Below are 20442 nucleotides of genomic sequence, written 5' to 3' on the forward strand. Positions count from 1 at the left end.
GTTTCCTCGTATGTTATGTAATTTATTCATCATGTACATGTCATGTAGTCAGCCGTCTTTTCATAGCCAAAATCTGAGGAAGTCACAAGTTTCTTAAAAAGATTTTATATTGTGTAAATTAGACTTCCTCAAACTCTGATTTAGAAGGAGAAAAAACTTCCCCAAAATCCCTTTTAACAAGACAGAAAGTTGGAATTTATTTGATATCAGCAAATTTCACAAATCAAATGGTTAAACAGTCCATTTCAAAAAGTCCTGTTTAAAAAACTGAACATAGTAAGTGATCAACATCAAGTCCTCATAAATTTACAGACTACAGGATTTGTATGAAAAAATAAAGTTGGAAGTTCTGAGCATTTATTGACAGATTTCACTGTTCAGCACAAACATTTTATTACATATTCATTAGAAATAAAAATTGTACAGTTTGTTTGTTAGTCTGTTTAAGCTTTTATTAATGTTAGTAATAGTATTGTAATATTTATTTCTTTATTTGCTGTTGCCATGTTGAGCTACAAGAGTTCAAAGATCTGGATTTTAAGAGTAGTCCATAACTTTTCAAGAAGTTTAAAGTTGGGGCTTTCTGGAGGCTATTCCAGACTTTTAATGGGGCATTTCTAACTTGAGATTCCAGGATCATCCCTTTGTGAAGGTCTAACGAAGACCCAAACTGTCACCCTCAGATGAAAGGAAAAGGCTCAAGCCTGCCATGAACTGCAAACGTCTGGAACAGCAGCATCACTGTCCACAGTAAAGTGAGTATTGCTGTCTGAGAGGGTATTGATCAAGAAAGAAGCTAATGCTCCAAAACTGGCAACTTCAACCTCAACTGAAATTTGCAGTTGCCCATATGGACAAGCCAAACAGCTTCTGGAGAAAAGTTTTATGGTCAAATGAGACAAAGATTGAGCTTTTTTGCCAAATGACAAGAGGCATGTTTGTGAGGCTTTCATGCCTAATAACACTGTACCAGCTGTCAAGCATGGTGGTGGTAGCATCATGCTCTGGGGCTGTTTTGCTGCAAATGGTACTGGTACATTACACAAAGTGGATTGAATAATGAAGGAGAAGTACTACCTCTGAGCTCATCAAATTAATCTCTAATCAACAGTTAGATGCTTGAAACTTGGACACAACTGGATGTTCCAACAGGACAATGATCCTAATGGATAAAGCAGGCTAACTAAAGCCTCTGGAATGACCTTCCCAAAGCCCTGACCTCAACCCTATTGAAAATATGCGGACGACACTCAACAGGTGGATCCATGCCAGGAAACGAACAAAATTAACTGAACTCTGAAGTCTATGAATTCTGCCAAGAAGAATGGTTAAATGTCCAGGCAGAATTATGCCAAATGCTTGATGATGGCTACCAAAAGGGTCTGATTGAGGTGCAACCTGCTAAGGAACGTTTCACCAAATATTAATGGTTGTGTATGTATATTTTTGAAACCCACCCCCAAAATAAATTCAAACTTGTGCACGCAATTCTTGTTCAAATAAATGATTAAAACCTCCAAATTACCACAATATTCATGCCCATGCTGAGTGGATGTGAACTTTGTACCATAACTGTACTTCAGTTTACAATATTGGTGGATGAGTCAACACTGTTGGCTCACAGCAAGAGGATTCAGGCTCAGTCTGGGGGCTTTCTGAGTGGCGTTTGCGTGCTCACGGTCGTGCCTGTGTGGTTCTCTATGGGTTCTCTGGCTTCTAGAGTCGGTTTAGGTTTACAGGTGACTCTAAATCAGCTGTAGGTGTGGATATGAGCATGAACTGTTGTCTGTCTATCTCTGTTAGCCCCTGTGAAGGACATGAAACCTGTCCACCTCTCATCTCATGGCAGCCCATGAAGTAGTTAAATATATAAGAAAATTAATGATATAAGAATATTGGTGCTATAATTTAGAGCTTCATTGTAGGTGTGTGGTGGTGTTTTCTTTTACTAAAAATTCTAAAAACAAAACATGAACTCAATAAATTCATATTTCTACACTCATTTCAAAGGCGGGGGGGGTTCTCCAAGGGTGAGGACACTGACAGTGGCGCTGCTGTTGTTCCTGTAGGGGTGGAGTTTAAGGAGTTTAAAGGGGTGGAGTAGCTGTTAACACCAGAGGGCGTAGGGGCTGCGTTTCCTCCCATCATGAAACCCGGCAGAGGGTTGGCCATGCTGGGAGCCTGGCTTAATGTAGGGGATACTGTGACACCTGGTGGTGCCCATGGTGAAATGTTGCCAGGCGCAGTGGGCCATGGGGCCGCCCACTGGTTTCCTGGAAGCGCCTGCTGGCCCCAAGGCATGCTGGCTGGAGGGTATGTGGGGGATGAGTATGGAGAGCCACCTACAGGATGTGTGGGGAACATAGAGAGAATCTGCGAGCTGGAGAGCACTTGCTGTTGCTGTGGAGGCTCTGACGGAGAAGAAAAATAGTTTTTGTTTTTCAAAAAGCGCTACACTATGAGGTGTACTGTTATTACAAATCTGCTGTTTTTAAGAGGAAAGCGTCCTTATGTTTACTGATACCTGGGATCTGAGTTTGTGCCAGAGGCTCCTCCAGTGGGGTCAAAAACACTTCCATCAGCTCAATGGTGGACGAGGGCTGCTGGCAGAAACAAGGAGAGAATAAAATATAAATTCTCACCTACATGTTACCTAAAAGTCAGGAGACAGAAGTGTAGTTGTATTACAATCGTCTTATTTTGCGAGATTCCATAATGCTGCACCAAAGCTATTATAATGAGCTACAACTAAACTAATAAGTGACACTGGGGGTGAAAAAAATTATTAATTAGGATAAAAGCTAGACTTTAGTTAAAAAGTTAAACTTAAACACACTGAGCACCTGTAAAAATATAACATACAAATAATATCATATACAAGTATACAAGAAAGATGTATACATATAGCACTATAAAATCACAATTTATTAAAGAAACTAACTGTGAAAATAATATAAACTAAACTAAAAATAGTCACGAATAACCAAAAGAGTAAGGTCATGAACCCAAGTGTCTAAAATGACTTTCCTCCTCAGGCAGGCTGCGCTCAGCCTGAGAGAGGGGACGAGGAGTTCGGACAAGCCTCCCTTTGGAGGTTTGGAGACCCCAGGGTAAAACCACAACCAACTGGAGAGATCGCATATCTAATCTGGGACAACTTCAGGATCCCCCGGGAAAAATCGGAAACTGGGAGACACTGCTGCTTAGCCTCCTACCATTTCAACCCAACTTTGGACACTTGCTTTTGTCAGCTATTTCATGTGAAATATGGCTGTTATCTCACATAAAAACTTGTATTGTTGTTTTATACCTGCTTTGTCTGCTGTGATGAAACATCTGGCCGTGGGCTGAACAGATCTTCAAGAGCTGGTTCCTGTAAAGTAAGCAAGTCCATGTATAAAAACACAGAAATGTTTTCTTTAAATTTGGGATCACCTTCATTTAGAAAAAAGTGAAGATGATTAAAAATAATGAACCTCTGCTGCTGAGCTCTTGTGTAGAACCAGTAAAGAAGCGCCCTGAAACAGAAAAAAACCCAACAGTGGTGAGTGAAAGCTAACAAATAAACCAACCAAAAGCACAGGGACAAAAAAAAACTTCTTTCTGACTTGTGTTGGTGTCTCTGCAGGCTGCTGCAAGATCTCTTGGTCCACATGCTGACAAACTTCCTGGATGTCGAGGAACACTGGATGTGCCTGAGAGACACAGATAAAACATCTTTCTGCTGTGCAAACTCTTAACAGGCCAATGCAGCCACATGCAAAACAAACTATAGTGACAACCATTCACGTTCACGATGAGCTGGCTTTTTAAAGTTTGCTTTCCTTGCCTGTTTTTTTAGGAGAATGTAAGTAAGTAAGTAAAATGTATTTATATAGCGCTTTTCACAGATAAAAATCACAAAGTGCTTTACAACACAAGAAATGGAAATATAAAACAATGTAACAGTAAATAAAACAGCAATGTAAAACAATAAAACAATAAAAACAACATAGGAGGAAATTATTCAAATGCTTTTCTAAATAAAAATATCTTCAGCAGTTTTTTTTAAAAGAATCAATGGAGTCCGTGCAGCGTAGAGACAGTGGAAGAGAATTCCACAACCGTGGTGCCACAGTCTGAAAGGCACGATCACCATGAGTTTTAAAACGAGTGCGCGGTACCACCAGCAGTCTCTGATCTAATGAGCTTAACCCTCTCAGGCTCAAATTAAACTTTTTGTTGCTAATGCACAACCAAGTCCTGCAGTGGTACTTCTGAGTAAAAAAAACCTCATAAAATACGTATGTGGGGTAATCAGGTTGTTAGTTTTTAACTGTTGCAAATCGGCAACGCCTGCCTTGAGAGGGTTAAAGCTCGAGAAGATGAATGTGGTTTCAGCAGGTCAGATAAATATTGGGGAGCTTGACCATGTAGGGCCCTAAAGGTTAGAACTAAAATTTTAAAATGAAACCTAAAACTTACAGGCAACCAGTGAAGGGAGGCTAAAACTGGAGTAATATGAGATCTTCTCTTGGTGCCTGTTAAGAGACGGGCTGCAGCATTCTGCACAGTCTGAAGACGATTTAAGGCTGATTTGTTAAAACAAGTAAAAAGACACAACTACAGTAGTCTAAACAGGAGGAAATAAAAGCATGAATAATCATCTCAAGTTCAGGCTTTGACATCATTAGTCTGAATTTTGAAATATTCCGTAAATGATAAAAACAGTTTCGGACCAGCTGTTTAGAATGCTGCTCGAGCAAGCTAACTGTATTTATTTAGAATGAACTTTAATGCTACACAGATAAATACACTGCACAGAAATTGAGGTTTCTCTCCTCCGTCCAGACTGAATCTGTCAAACATGCACTGCTATTGTGAGCAGTAAATTGCACAAAAATGCCTCCTGCATGAAAATGTATATTTTCATTGAGCCTGGCTCTGCTGGAGGTTTCTTCCTGTTTAAAGGGAGTTTTTCCTTCCCACTGTCGCCAAAGCGCTTGCTCATAGGAGTCATATGATTCTTGGGTTTTTCTCTGTATGTATTATTGTAGGGTCTACCTTACAATATAAAGCACCTTGAGGCGACTGTTGTTGTGATTTGGCGCTGTATAAATAAAATTGAATTCATTTGAATTTCATTAAATTTTTTTAATATATCAGAAGGTTACTGGTCCATTCTGTACCCCGCCTCTCACTATTGACAGCTGGGATAGGGTCCAGCCCCCCTGTGACCCTGATAAGCTGAAGAGAATGGATGGTTTGATGGTTAAATGAAGTTAAATAATGCTGATAAATCATGTCAGCATTAAATTGCATTGCGGTGGCTCAGTATTTTTTTTATGTGCTTAAACAACTATACTTGCTATATGTGCCCACTGGAGGAGTTATGGTAAACACTTTTGCTTATAAATGACTTATTAAATAATTCATTTTTATATAATAATCTATTAAATGTTTATATGTTATGTGGCAGTATTAGCAGTATTAGCATCAGTATTAGCAGTATTTAATAACACCACCTGTTTCTGCTTTAGTACTGTGTTTTGTTACCAGGTTAGCCATCTTGATGTAGAAGAGGATGTAGTTGTCTTGATGCTGGTAGATGTAAGCCAGAGCTCTGGGGTCAGACTCATCTTTGGTCAAAGAGCTGATCCTGCTCCTCTCATGGTCGTGAAGAACAGCCTGAAATGAGGATTTATCTTTTATTTATTATACAAGAAACTCTAACCACCAAAATAAGAACAGCTTTATGATACTGATCCTCAGCAGTTGTGTAAATATCATCTCCACCTCTTAAGATTTTCCAGTTTTGGAAAAAAAACTGCAGTGTAATAAAATACTTTTATTATGCAATCCAAGCATGAACTGTCCACTGAAGAATCACAGTCATTTTAAGACTAACTATCAACCTAAAGGGGGCGCTACAATTTGAGGACAACACAACACATGTTGGGAAATCCCTTGCTTGACTCACCCCGGTCCTTTCATCCAGAATTTTCAAGCCACTGGAGGAAATTTTCAACCAAATTCTCCTCTTGTGGATTCCCTGTTTCCTTCCTGCTACCTCAAAGCCCTTTAGCACACACACATTCACACAACAGCACAGCACAGGTGAGCTGAATAAGAAGTAAACATGAAATGACAGACATATATTCCAATGAGATAAGTCAGAGCACACATAAAAAGCGAGATGAATCTCACATTAAGGAGTAAAGCTAAACTAATTAACCGACAGAGCAGTTCTGACGTATTTCACAGTCATTGTGTCTACGATTGATGTAACACCACCAGTAAGCATGCCGGGACAGCCGGAGGGAACATTGTATCTGCAGCCAGAAGTGGTCCGCTGAAAGGACCTCTTACAAACCAGGATGTACAGATTATTGCTGCTAACAAAAAAGCAAGTGCTTTCTTTGATGGTTTACTTTGTGAAATTGTTTTAATCCATGATTTACAGCCACAAAAACATTGGCAGTGGATCTGTTTCAGTCCCAATCGATCTGGGTAGGTTTTCTAAGCACTTTTTCCTACTGGAAGCTGCTATTGTGCTATTGCTGAGTGTGTGGTTTGGGTGGTTTTCGCAGGTTTCACAGCAGAACGTTGCTTTTTATATTATATTTCATAAAGGTGTCCTCTTCTCAACATTATACACATTTTATTGATAAATTATTATATTTAAATTGTATAAAATATATAGGTCTCAAAACATGCAACAAGTATACTGTGCAAAAGTCTTCAGTCACACTTCCAAGCAGCCAGATATTTCTCACGGTTTTTTAAAACTGGTCTTGACAAACATCAGGCATGGCTCGAGACCTTTGCACAGTACTGTACACAGCTTACAGTATTCAAATGCAAAGCTGCTCTTCTGCAGTTGCCCTCAAACAATGACCCAGAAACCCTGAATTGGCCTTCACAGCAGTCAGATCTGTGTCAAACACATCCTGAGCTACTCCACAGTTACCTGCACAAAGTTCAGTCTTTGATTCTATTTGCTGAGTGATTTGTGGTTTGGCTCCTGCCGTCTGTATTTTTATACTTGTTACTGTGATGTCCTTCCTGTGACTGCGATCGGTGACTCACACCACTGCTGTAGTGTGTTTCTTCTAACTGTGTTGTAATGTATTGTGTATGGTATAAACATTTATATTCAAAGCAGTGTGTGTGTGATCGCTGATTGCAGTTTAAAGTTATTCACACTACATTAGATGCATGCTGACACTGACGGTCTTGACAGGTTGCACAAGTGTGATTACAATTTTGAGTGATTGTGACCTCGCTCTGTCCGTTCCCCGTGGACCGTGTCTGTTTAACGTTTATTATTGTTTCCCCCCTTTTTTGACTTTTTAAAAAAGCTGTGGCGCGCTCCTCCAAACAAACTCTCACTGCATCATGCAAAGTCCTTTGAGATTAGAAGAACACGTCAGGAGTCAACAGGATGTCAGAGGCATTACAAGCCATTTTTCCCCAGCAGGAATGTTCCCACAACTCATTTTTTTTCTGAAAAAACAAAGACACTGCTCATTCATCAAACATAGGGTTAACTGTGTTAAGGAAGAGTTTCTTTTTAAAAATATTTAATAATAATGCTTTGTCAAATTCAAATGCCATCAGAAAGGTCTACAAAGGTCCAAAAACTACACATCGAGTCTGTTTCTGACAGTTTTCAGTCTGCAGTCTGTGAGTATTTAAAACCTTGTAGTTAGCAAATAAACTCGAACACAAAGAAAAACTTTAAGATCTGAACTCACTGATGCATGCTCTTCCACTGAAACAAACAGCAATCAGGAGCTTTTCCTACGTATGACTCATCATAGACTGTGCATAAAAAATGTGCATGAAACAATACGTGTTAACTTACATCACAGAGGCTTCCTCTAAAAATAACCATAGATTTAACACTCTGCATGGAGCTGGATTTAAGTGGTTAAAGTTAGTTTTTAGAGCCTGTGCAGCACCGTCACATGCCAGTACAGATGTGTTGCTGCTAAAAGACTTACATTTAGCTAACTAATAACACTGATATCTCAGTGGAAAACAAGGAAACTGAAACTAAAAAGCAGTCTAAGGGAGTCCTTTCTGTACTGCCCCCGGCTTCACAGATGGGTTTTATGTTAAAAAACAAAAAAATGGATACACTGTCCACTTTCACTCTCTGTCTCTGAAGCACTGAGTGGCTCTTCTTTGTTGGCTAGCTGCCTTTGTTAGCTGTAATGTTATATGTAATGTAATGTAATGTTTGAGTTGTAATTGAACCGCCAGTTGAATGTCTTTTCTTTCGCTGTGACAGTTTTTTAGAGTAGGGCTCTGAGGTGTAAATTAACCTTAACACATGTGGTGTTTTGTTTTCACTTTAAAAGCAAGGCAGATCTTTATAATGACCTGCAGAGCTCAAGTCAAAAACGGAGTCAGTAAACCAAACGGTGTAGTGGCTTTGGCCTTCTTTTATATACAGTCTATGGTTAAAAAACTAAAACAGAAGAAAGAAAGTAAGTTCTAACTGTCAACACTACTGAATCTGAATACTTAAGATTGGGATTTAGATTGGGATCTTTAAGTACAGTATAGCACATGGTTTTCTTTTCTGTTGCTTGTCACCTAACTTACTTTAAAGATTTATTATTTTCTTTTTAGATGGAAGGGTCACCACAAGACAACAAGGACTTTCTTATTTTTCATTTTTATCTTGGAACCAAAAATGTCTGTGATAACTTTCATGCAAATCCTCCATTAGATATTGAGACATCTGAGCACTGACCGAAATGGACAGAAGGACAGAAAAAATATATCCTCCCAGATCTTGACGTAGCTTTTAAATACATTTGCTGTGATGCTTAAAAAAATATTGGTCTGTGAAATACAAGTACCTCCAAATGATAACATTAATCTCAGCAGTCATGAAATCTTAAACGTCTGGTGTTTATCTTTGATTTTTTTCTCTGATAAAGTGAAAAAATGAAGATTGATCTTACAGGAAATCAACCAGTTTAATCAAGAGCAGACAGAAGTCAGTTTACTACCTTTAGTTTCATCATGGAGTCTCTGCACATCTTTTCTCCGAGGGCGTCAGGTACTGGGTCCATGCCAATCAGCTTGGCTTTGTAGCGAACTCCTTCCCCGTGGAAACGAGACATAGTATCCATGGATACCATGGTAGCCCCTGGGAACCACGAAGAGAGGACATAAAGGGTCAAATTATTATGAGGATGAATTTGTGTGAGAGCACGGAAATTCTTACATGTGTATATTTTGGTTAATTAACGGATTTAGGATAATGTTTGTGTATCACAATTTCACTAAAACCTATGTGTATTTGTGTATTTGATGTCTGCACGCCTTTAAATCATGTGTTTACAAAGATTGCAGTATTTGTGGTTTATATGAGTAAATATTTGTGTGTATGTATCTAAAAGCATGAGTATGTTTACACAGGGCGTTCCTTGTGTGTAAGCAAACTGCAGAGCAAGCATCTAACTGATGCCGAGTCAGTGTTTCAATCCATTTCCCAACATGAAACAGGTAATTTAGCAATAATGCAAAAGTGTGACTGTAGCAAAGGTCGACTCCTAAACGGCTTCATTTGCGTCACGTAACAGTTTTACGGGATTTTAGTCACTGTTTAGTTCGAAGGTGAACACAAACAGACCGACACAAAGCTACAGACTGGCAACAAATTAAAGGGAAATCAACACAATTCAGCTCAATTCAGTTTTATTTCTATAGTTCCAAATCACAACAACAGTTGCCTCAAGGTGTTTTATATGTTAAAGTAAACAATCGACAATAATACAGAGAAAACCCAAAGCAGCTGATGACCCTTCTAACAAGCCCTTGGCGACAGTGGGAAGGAAAAACTTCCTTTTAACCTCTGGCAGAACCAGGCTTAGGGAGCCGCAGCTATCTGATGGCTTGATTTGATGCTGGACTGCAGGATATTTTTCTCAAGAGATCAGCCCAGAAACCTGCCCAGTGTCTAGCTGGGCTGACATTTGGTGACCGTGAAGCCCATAGCACATGACTGACTCTCCACTCAGTCTCCACTCATGCCCTATGGGTGACATAAATTAAGCAATATAAGTAAGTAAAATTTTATTTCTATATGACCTTTTGAGACAAAGATCACAAAGTGCATCACAACAAAACAGGAAGCATGTTAGCAGAATTGTCCAGGTAGCTTTCACTGCCGTTGGTATAGAAATGCCTCACCTCTCTGTTGTTGTCAATGGACTATTTCTGCTGACACGGTCAGATCAACCCCTGCACTGACATGCTCAGGCCTCTAGGAAAGGTGCGTTGGGTTTCTTTACATATCAAATCAATAAGGAGCTTTCACTTCACCAGCTTGTGTGCAAGTCTTCTATATTCATTTTTTATTTCTATGTGTTCATTTGAAGACACACATTCCAGCTATAAACGGCTACAGTGGATGACATTTAGAACTTATAGCTACACTGGCAAATAAAAGTTGAACTACCAATCTGTGTCACACTTCATGAACTCATCAGTTCTGATTTATAGTTTTCTTGTGAGAATTTGGTAGTTTTGGTCCTCTAAAGAAGTCGAAGCTCCTGCAACACTCGTGGTATAAACTTTGCTGCTTGACCAGCCCGTTTCAACTTGTAGCCTTCATCGGGGTGCTTGGTAACAATTTCCCAGCTAACACAGGCTATCGTACTTTGATTTACACCGTAGGAAAATACCAGTGCTGAGTAGTCATAGCATCATTAAAAAAAGAGAACTGGATAAGATCAGAACTTATAAATATGTTGCTTCTGTTGGCTCAGATAACAGACATCTGTGAATGTTATGTACTTTACAGCCCATGAAATCCAATATTCACTTCAGGGTCCGACATCTTTTTAATCACACTTGCTCTTCTGCTCTTAGCAGCTTCTGACTTAAGCGGTGTTTGATAACGTAGACCGGAATCTTTTCCCAAGAGCTTTGAATCACGCTTCGAATGAGTGAAAGTCTTGGAATATTTCGCAACTTGGCAGATACTTTAATTTAAGACATAGTTTTCTTCTGATTAAAGTCAGAATCACTGAGACATTGCATTTCTCGAAAATCTTAATTGCAAATTTATTCATAAATTGCTTTTGTTCCAGATCAGATGCAACTCACATGGCTTTAAAACCTTTGTGATTTGCTGTGCCTTGTGTTTTATTTGAAACTGTAAAGCACTTTGTCTAGAAAATATTAACTACAAAAGGTGCAGAGCTGCTTTAGGTCAGTTGTAGCAATGTTGTGCTGACTGTGGAGCCCATTTGAGTACCAAGAACTCATTGTCGTGTTCAGGAAACCAGTTTAAGATCATAAATCCATCATTGTACCCTGCAGTTATAAAGGGATGGACATGCAATACTCAGGTAAGCTGTGGCTGTTTAACGATGCTCAGTTGGTAATAAGGGGCCCAAAGTGTGCCAAGAAAATATCCCCCCACACCATCACATCAACGAGCTGTTCAGCAGCCTGAACTGTTGATATAAGGCAGGGTTGCTCCATGTTTTCATGTTGTTTATGCAAAATGTTGACCCTATCATGTGAACAACAGAAACTGACACTCATCAAACCAGGCAATGCTTTTCCAGTCTTGTGTTGTCTGTTTTTGGTGAACCTGTGTGAACTGTGGTTCAGTTTCCTGCTCTTGGCTCCAAGGTGTGGTCTGCTACTGTAAGTTCAGAGCTCTTCTGCATACAGTAGCTTGGTTGTAACAAGCTACTGTACGCAACAATGTAACAAGCTTTCTTTATTTGAGTTTTTTCCAATGTTGTGATTATTTAGAAGATTTGTTAGTTATTTTCATGCTCTTAGTTAAAAAAAAAAAGAGTTTCTATTGTGCTGCCTTCCTTTTGCTTTTTGTCTTTGAGTCTCTGTTGTCTTCTCCCATTTATTCCCAGTAAGTTGGATTACATTTGTTTTTCTTTCACAGATTTTAATTTTGGTTCGCAAACTAGCCGTCATTCAAGTGCTTTGTGTTTTATTCCCGCCTGCCTTTGGAGTCTGCTTTTGGCTCCCTTTGCATCTGACCAGTCTCCTCTGACCTCTGTCATCAGCAAGGCCCTTTTGCTCAGAACTGCCGCTCTATAGATATTTTCTCCTTTCCAGAGAAAGCCATATGGGAAAAATCCCAGTAGATAAGCAGTTTCTGAATTATTCAGACTATCTGGCGCCAACATTCAAAGTCGCATAGGTCACCTTTCTGCTTGATTCTAATGCTCGGTTTGAGTCTCAGCAGTTCATTTTGATCATGTCTACTTGCCAAAATGCACCGAGCTGCTGCCGTGTGATTGGCTGAATAGATATGTGTTAATGAACAGTTAAAGAGGTGTACCTTATAAAGTGGCTGTGGGTTTTATTTGAGAGCTACAGTCTAAAGTGATCATATTCTCATAAAATCATGATTGCTCTTGATGGCAGTTAATGTGTCAAAGACGTCTCTAAAAGGATTATGTAATATCTACTGTCGGAGATTAAAGTTCCTCTGACGGTCCGTCATTTTGCTGACCACACAGCTGCTTTGCAAATGCCTAAACTGTTGAAATTTACACCTCATAAACAGACATTTATCCGCTTCACATGAAAGCTTCTTGCAGCTGGAAATGTGCCACATGATTTACAGCCACTGTGTAAGCTCATATGTGTCTCCCACAGCTGGAACAGGACATAACAGAAGAACAAAACAAAGCGTTACCTGCAAAAGCTTTCAGTTCCCATCAAATCTCAACAAACTCACTGTGCTAGGACTAACTGCCAAACATACTGTGATATTGTCAGCGCTGTTTATATTATGCATGGAAAGTGCAATTTAGAACCACTAACTTAAAGTAAATAGTGGCTCTTTGGCAGAACTGTTAGTCTGTTTTTAAAAGCTCATAAGATTTTCATTTTACTTAAAGGTTCATTCCTGGTGTTTAGTTTTAAAATCCCATAAAGATCAGAATCTTGGCAGCTGAGCCCAAAATAGCCCAGCTGGAAATGAGCTCTGTGTGCCACAACATGCAATGCCAGTGGAAAAATAAGCAAGCAGAAGGGAGTTCACCTGGGCAGCTGATGTGACTTCTGAGAACTGAGTTAGTCTCTGAGGCTTTATGTATCTGCTTCAAATGTGCAGCGATTAGAGGAAACAGTTTGAAGAGCCTGGATGAAAATAGATCCAGAGCCAGACTCAGTCAGAGGCGTTTAGTACACACTGGAACTGAACAGCAGTAAAATATGCCTTCGCTTACAGTCTAAGCACATCCACGCTTTGCATTGTTAGCCTTTCATGTAGCTTTGCGTCATTCTGGAGGGAGCACTCTTTACTGACATTATTAACTTTGAACCTTACGGTCAGCTGAGACCAAACACTTGTACCTGTTATACTTGCTGTGACAGTGGTTTGGCTCAGCGCAGGAAAACTTCCAGCCGTTCGCTGTGTTTCCATCACGATGACGTCTGCTTAGAAAATCAAGGCAAGCAGGACAGAGGATCCCGTGAAAACAGTGAGCCCGTCACAATTGCTGGCTGCAAAACAGAATTTGAAAACCAAGGGTATTTTGTAAAACAATCCCACTAGTATTTCTGGTAGTATTGTAGATTTTTTGAATCTAAAAGCAGAAGACTAAAACCTTTGATCCACCTCACCTGCTCAGAGTGTGTTTCTGCTCTCTCCCTGCTGCTTGGCTTGTCTGCAATATCTCAGAGTCAAAGGTCAGGCTGCAGATTCACTGGTGATATATTAACATCCGCTGGGAGGCCCAATTACATGGGAATCCTTGTAGACTGAAGAAGGTCTAATAGGAAGGACAGACAGTTCATGGTAATTTCCCTCTCAGGGGATGAATGTGAGGTCATGCTTTTCCCTCAAGGACAGATTTGGGTGGTATTTTCTTAAAATAACAGCTGAGGTTCTCTGAAAAACTCTGCAGGAAGGGTGGTTGAGAGAAGCCAGAAAAGAGCAAATGCTGAAAACAAAGGAAAGATTAGGATAAAAGTTTACAAACATATCAGACAGATATGTTTTCAGAAATAAGTAGATGAAATATTAATTGCGATGTTATGTAATCCCTCATAATTCCACAAAAGGATTCCCTTCGTTTAAAATTGTTATTCTGTTTGTACTCATCGCAATGCAAAAACTACCAACATGAACTTCATGAAAGTCGGTCAACAAAAAGATGGACACATTCAGTTATGCCAAGTGTCTGGACCCCTCATTAAAATGCTTTAATTACAATGTTGGGCTTGGCAGATTAAAGCTTTGTGGTTTAAATGTAGCTTTAATGTGATACCTGGTATCTCAGCGTCCATCCATCTTCATCCGCTTTATCCGAGGCCGGGTCGCAGGGGCAGCAGCCTAAGCAGAGAGGCCCAGACCTCCCTCTCCCCAGCCACCTCCTCCAGCTTATCCGGGGGAACACCAAGGCGTTCCCAGGCCAGCCGAGCGATATAATCTCTCCAGCGTGTCCTGGGTCTGCCCCGGGGCCTCCTCCCGGTGGGACATGCCCGGAACACCTCACCCAGGAGGCGCCCAGGAGGCATCCTTGTCAGATGCCCGAACCACCTCAGCTGGCTCCTTTCAATGTGGAGCAGCAGCGGCTCTACTCTGAGCCCCTCCCGGATGGCCGAACGTCTCACCCTATCTCTAAGGGAGAGGCCAGCCACCCTTCGGAGGAAGCTCATTTCTGCCGCTTGTATCCGCGATCTCGTTCTTTCGGTCACTACCCACAGCTCGTGGCCATAGGTGAGGGTAGGGACGTAGATCGACCGGTAAAATGAGAGCTTCGCGTGCATTTTTTAATTTTAAAGGGGCACTCTGAGCATTTTTATTAGTTTGGGGGAACAGACTACTCACACACGTTCACAAGAGCAATACTAACATGCTGATATTTGTTGTGTTTTTCTATGTTTACCATATGCACAACATTAAGCTAGTGTTTGCTATTTGGGAGGATGCGGGTAGATTTGCAATGATCATTACAACCTTACTGAAGGAGGCATGACAATGTGTACTAGATTTCAACAATATAGAAACAGTATGACTAGGACAAGGAGGCAGACAGGACTATTTATACACACTGGGGTGATTATGGGACGATCAGCAGGAGGGTAGCAGGTGAAGGAAATATTTCTCCAGACTCCTTGGAGGACATTCAAAGCTCTTCTTTCCATGTTGGCTGCCTTTTGCTCAAGATGGATTTTGACAAGATCCCCAACAGCTCCGGCTGAAATGTAGCCCTAAACCAAACAGTCTCACCGTGTCATCGTCCCTCAGTCCTCCTGAGCTGCCTGCTGCAGGCTTTGTTTACTCTCTGTCTCCCTCTCCTCTCTCTGTGCTTGTGTGTCTGTGTTCATGGGTGGGACTCATCACGGGTTCCCACCTCTGGCTGAACACACCTGCAACAGTCAATCACCTGCTCCAGATGAGCTCATCAGGAGGCGAGTGGCTGAGCTTTGTTCTTTGCTAGACTGTTCAACTATGCTGTTAGTAAAGCCTCAGCTCTTTAGTGTGGCGTGTGCTCTTTGCCTGCCCCCTGTTCTTTCCTTTGTATACAGACATTCCCTGGAATTCCCCCTCACTGGATTGCTTGGAGAGAGTGCCTGAGCTGAGTGAGGAGAGTTTGGATTATTTGGATGCCCCTGATCCTTGCATCCCAGGAGCCCCTGTTTCCCCATCACAACTTGTAACATCACCTGGGTGTTTCACTGTAAATAAATGCACTTAAGTTGACCTCTCCGAGCTCTGCCATTGAGTCCTCTTCGCCCACTGCTCTTGACCATATTTTACAGATACCTGCTGTACCTCTCACCTTACCTTTGCCATACATATTAAAAACCATTCAAATCATAAAATTTCAAATTTGGAGTCGGTGACCTGTTAGCATTAATTTTCAGTCCAGTTCTTGTGTAATTATTTGCTAAGTTGTCTATTATAAGTAGACATAGCACAGATTCATCTCTTGAGCTAGGAGCACTTTTTTCTTCTTCTTCTTCTTCTTCTTCTTTTTGCTTGAATGATTGATGATTTCCACAAATTCCTCTGAAAAAGGTCAGATAGATGGAGTAGACAGAAAATGTATGAAAAAGTGGCCAATGTCCTTCAGAAAGCACAGAGAGCTGTTCCTAAAGACCGCTTTAAAAGAGAAGAGGAAGTCTGGCTTCCTGGAAGCCAAATATAACCCAGCGAGGGGTGACAGTACTATGTAACGTACACTGTGGCCCCTCAACTCATTCATTAAGCATTCAGTCTGAAATGTGATGACATCACAATGACATCATCATCATGTTTATTTTGTCAGACTGAGGACCTCCCTTCAGTCACACTCATTACCCAAATGTTGCTAAAGCTGAGTACCGCTCCTGATGAGTAACCTGAACATCCTGTGTCCTACGTTAAAGCCCCTCTGACTGCAGACTCCCTCGTGGGCGAGTTTATCAGGAGATGACACACCGACTTTCACACATGCTTCTGAAATTAAATTTATAAAGAGGAAAATAGTCTGAAAGACTACGGGAATGCGAGTCAGCAGTTCTGGGTATTCTAGTTTTCATTTCATTTTAAAAAGAAACAGGTGCTGACCTGCGAAGGGCGGGGATCATTCCTCAAAATGAAAACATTCCCTCAGTACTAAACATTAATTTGATTTTACTTCAATGCTTTAACAATTCTGTGTCATCCTGTCAGTTTCATTCTTTAAAAATCATGATGCTTTTTCTTCTAGCGACAGCTCTGCCTCTTACAAGGGTTCAAAATGCAAGTGATGCACTTTCTTGAATAAATATTTATGAACTAGTGCACTTTTATTATTATATTTAGGTTAGCAAAGAGGTTTTAATCCAACTACAGACATTTTCTCAGGGAGCAAGACTGATTTGTTGAAAACCGCCCAAAACAGGATGAGTTTTATATCAGATTAGACATGTCTTTCCCAAGATCTCTTCTAAATGAGAGGGGTTTATTTAAAGCCGAAATCATAAACAAAGGCCAGAATATTCAGGTCGGACTGGCAGATCTGGCATCATGTTAGAGACTTTAGTAACCGGAGGATATTCAGTGCCCGATTTAATCAGATTTAGGCTTTCTGCAGAAAGCACCAAAAGCAGGAAAAAGGTCACGCGGACTGCTGTCATCAAAGCACCGAGGGGGTTTCAAGTTTCCTTTTAATAAGAACAAGTGTGGGATAACATATGCTGACATTTCTCAACATTTGTACACACACACATACAAACATGCTGGGCTGGGCTCTGCCAAATTCTCAACCCTGGGGTGGGACGGTTTTATTAATGTGTTGGTTTTTTTTGGCCTGATTTGAAGTTAATTTCCTATTTTGCTCTTTATACTCACCTAAACAGAGGAACTTGTTTTAAAGAAGAAGTAGCAATATTTAAACATACCCAATCTAAAAAAAAATACCTAGCAAATTAGTTGATTAAATGTATCATTACTTTAGCTTCCAAAAGTCACATAAAACAGCTAAAATAAAATAAAGAGGACATGATTTCAGTGGCTACCAAAATGCCAAGGTGTTGATGTCATGCCAGACCTGTGAGTCATTAATTTAGGCTAAGTGCTGCTAACTGGAGCTGATTCTCATCCAAACTGAGACCACATGTGATTGTAACTTTATATATAGGCCAAAGTTTCTTGCAGTTGATATTGCTGTGCTAAAAGTGCATCAAACCTCAACAACAGTCACAGGGGTTAAGCAAGTCAGCTGGGACTTACGTCCTCTTTATTCAGCTTGTCCTCTGAGGTGATGGTCATATGAACAGTGCAAATTCAGGAACATTCCGATTAATGGAGAGTGACGTCATAAGCCAGCAATGATGGTGCAAATACATCAGCAGCTTTGATATCTTGATCTGAATAAGTCTCCATCATATTACTGCGATCAATGCGATCAAGTGTTTCCCACATCCCACAAATCAGCTGTAGTTGTGCGTTTCATGCTTAAACTTTGAAGGATTACATGTTCTTCTGTGTCTTGTGGAAACAGTGTGACCCTTTGAGCAGATAAAATGGATTCAAAACCTCACTGGATGAACTAAAAAAACATGTCAAGTAATTAGATTAGAGCTTTTTTAGTGGATTATCAGAGGTTTGGTGAAGTTTTAGCCCATACAAGCACAACAAGTATCACAACCTCAATCTGAAAAAAACAGCTGGGACGCTGTGTAAAACGTAAATAAAATCAAAATGGAATGATTAGAAAACTCATATTTTATTTGCAATATAACTCTGCAAACAGATTGTATGTTTAAATGTACCATTTTAAGAATAGTATTAGCCCACTTTGAACTTGATGTCAGCAACATGTCTCAAAAATGTTGGGAAAGCACATTCTCTCTTCTTGTAGCAACAGTCTGGGAACTGAGGACACCAGCTGCTGAACTTCTAGGAGAGGAATGTTGCCTTATACAGAATTCCAGCTGTTCGACAGTGCTGTGTCTTCTTTCTTGTATTTTTCATGTCACGATCCACCAAGGGTTTCAATTTGTCGAAGGTCTGGACTGCAGGAAGTTCACTTCAGCACCTGGACTCTTCCACTATGGAGCCATGCTGCTGTGATTAGGGATGAGTATCGTTTAGGTTTTATCCGATACCAGTACCAAACCGGTACTTTTGAAACGGTGCCGGTGCTTAAACGATGCTCGAACCGGTGCTTAAAGAATGTTGAACACAAAATTGGTCCAAAAACCTCTTATGTTCAGCTGTTTTTTTGTGAAAAGATAACAATGTTAGCCTTTTCTGCAGCTACAGGGGATTTATGGTATCACTCTTGGCTGGAAGCAGTGCTTAATCAATGGAAAAAACACAAACTTTGTCCAAAAACCTCTCATGTTTAGCTGTTTTCCACTTTTTCTTTGGTCATTTTAGCCTTTTTGGCCAGGTGAAGGGAGTATCTGCCATCAAACAAGAAGACAGCCGCATGTAACTACGACGGTGTTTGCTAGTTCACCTTACGTGCATTAATTGAATAACGTGGTTAGCCTACTCAACGTAAATTACACACGAACAACATTAAGCTACTCACGCAGAGAAGAACGGCTGCTGCTGCCATCATCATCCGTCATCATTTCTGCTACACTGGCAGGGCTAGGGGCCAGGACTCTCCTCTTCGGGTTTTTGGGGATGTTGCTAACTCCGGGTCCGATAACAGGCACCACACCCGCAGTAGATGTGCTCGGTGTGAGGTCTCGCAGCTAGCTATCAAATACGGCACATTTCTTGGCTTTTAAAAAAATGCTATACGTCGCCAGGTGTTTCATCAGATTCGAGGACTTACCTCCTTTGCACAGTATCACCTTAAAGCACTTGTTGCATGATGGTGAGTTTGCATCTTTTGCTGTGAAGTACAGCCAGACTTTGACCGCTTCGCCTTGGGCATTTTTAATCTGTAGCTTGCAAAGGTAAAATGATTGGCTGGAATCCAAAGTGTATGACATTTCAGGGAAAAAAAAGCACCGAAATAAAGCACAGAAATGTGCGCTGCTTTTCGGTCTGGTTACTACCGTTTATGTCAGAACCGGTACCATAATGGCACCAGATACCGGTACCCATCCCTAGCTGTGATAGCTAAATTCTGTGGTTTAGGAGTGTCTTGCTGAAATATGTCAGGTCTTCAATGAAAAAGATTTAATCTAGATGGGACTATATGTTGCTCTAAAACCTGATTATGTGTTTCCAGATGTGTAACGGGTATTACTGCACACCCATACTATCAGAGATGCAGGAATTTGAACTCTCCAAAATCTCAGTTAACAACCCGTGTTTGTCCCTTTCCTTTTATAGTCCAGAGGGCAGGGTGTTCATGTTTTTCACAAAGAATTTCAGATTTCAACTTATCTGACCACAGAAAACTTTTCCTCTTTGCTTCAGTCCATTTTAAATGAACTTTGGTCCAGAGACTATAGTGGTGGAATATAGAGCTTTAACCTGTGATCTGTGTTCACAGAAAGGGACTTCTGGAAGTGTTTCTGGTCCTACGAATGACAGAATCATGCCTGTTTAAATGCAGTGCTGCCAGAGGGCCTGAAGGTCACGGACATCCAGTATTGCACAGATTTCTCCAGATTCTCTTAATATCATCAGGTATTATTGTAGATGAGGAGATATTCAGAGTCTTTGCTATTTTACATTTAGGAACATTATTCTGAAATTGCTCCACAATTTGCAGTTTTTGCAGATCGTTGAACCCCTGCCAATCTTTATTTCAGAGAAACTGCCTCTCAAAGATGCTCTTTTATACCCAGTCATGTTACTGCCCTGTTGACAATTAACCTAAAAAGTTACAAAAATGTTCCTCCAGCTGTTTCTTTTTAGTATTAATCACTGAACTAAACGAGATTTGCAGCCTTTTGTTGCCTCCATTCCAGCTTTTTTGAGGTGTTTTGCTGCCATCAATCTCAAAATTAGCTGATATTTTTTATGAGAAGGTGCATATTCTCATTTTAAACATTTGATATGTTTTCTGT

General features: G+C 40.5%; 1 protein-coding gene across 1 annotated transcript; it reads right to left on the reverse strand.

Annotated features, from left to right (window-relative positions):
* Nucleotides 1–27: 27 nt before the first annotated feature.
* LOC146372490 (uncharacterized) lies at nucleotides 28–13484 on the reverse strand. The gene is made up of 9 exons (XM_084953568.1): nucleotides 13342–13484; nucleotides 9006–9145; nucleotides 5960–6058; nucleotides 5536–5667; nucleotides 3609–3695; nucleotides 3477–3518; nucleotides 3311–3373; nucleotides 2525–2603; nucleotides 28–2411 (listed from the first exon to the last, which is right to left on the reverse strand). The coding sequence occupies exons 1-9, from the start codon at nucleotides 13409–13411 to the stop codon at nucleotides 2005–2007; spliced, it is 1119 nt and encodes a 372-aa protein (XP_084809694.1). The 5' UTR covers nucleotides 13412–13484; the 3' UTR covers nucleotides 28–2004.
* Between the last annotated feature and the right edge of the window lie 6958 nt (nucleotides 13485–20442).

Source organism: Perissodus microlepis, chromosome 15 (assembly GCF_051167445.1).
Source record: "Perissodus microlepis isolate ML-2025 ecotype Zambia chromosome 15, ASM5116744v1, whole genome shotgun sequence".
Taxonomy (NCBI): domain Eukaryota; kingdom Metazoa; phylum Chordata; class Actinopteri; order Cichliformes; family Cichlidae; genus Perissodus; species Perissodus microlepis.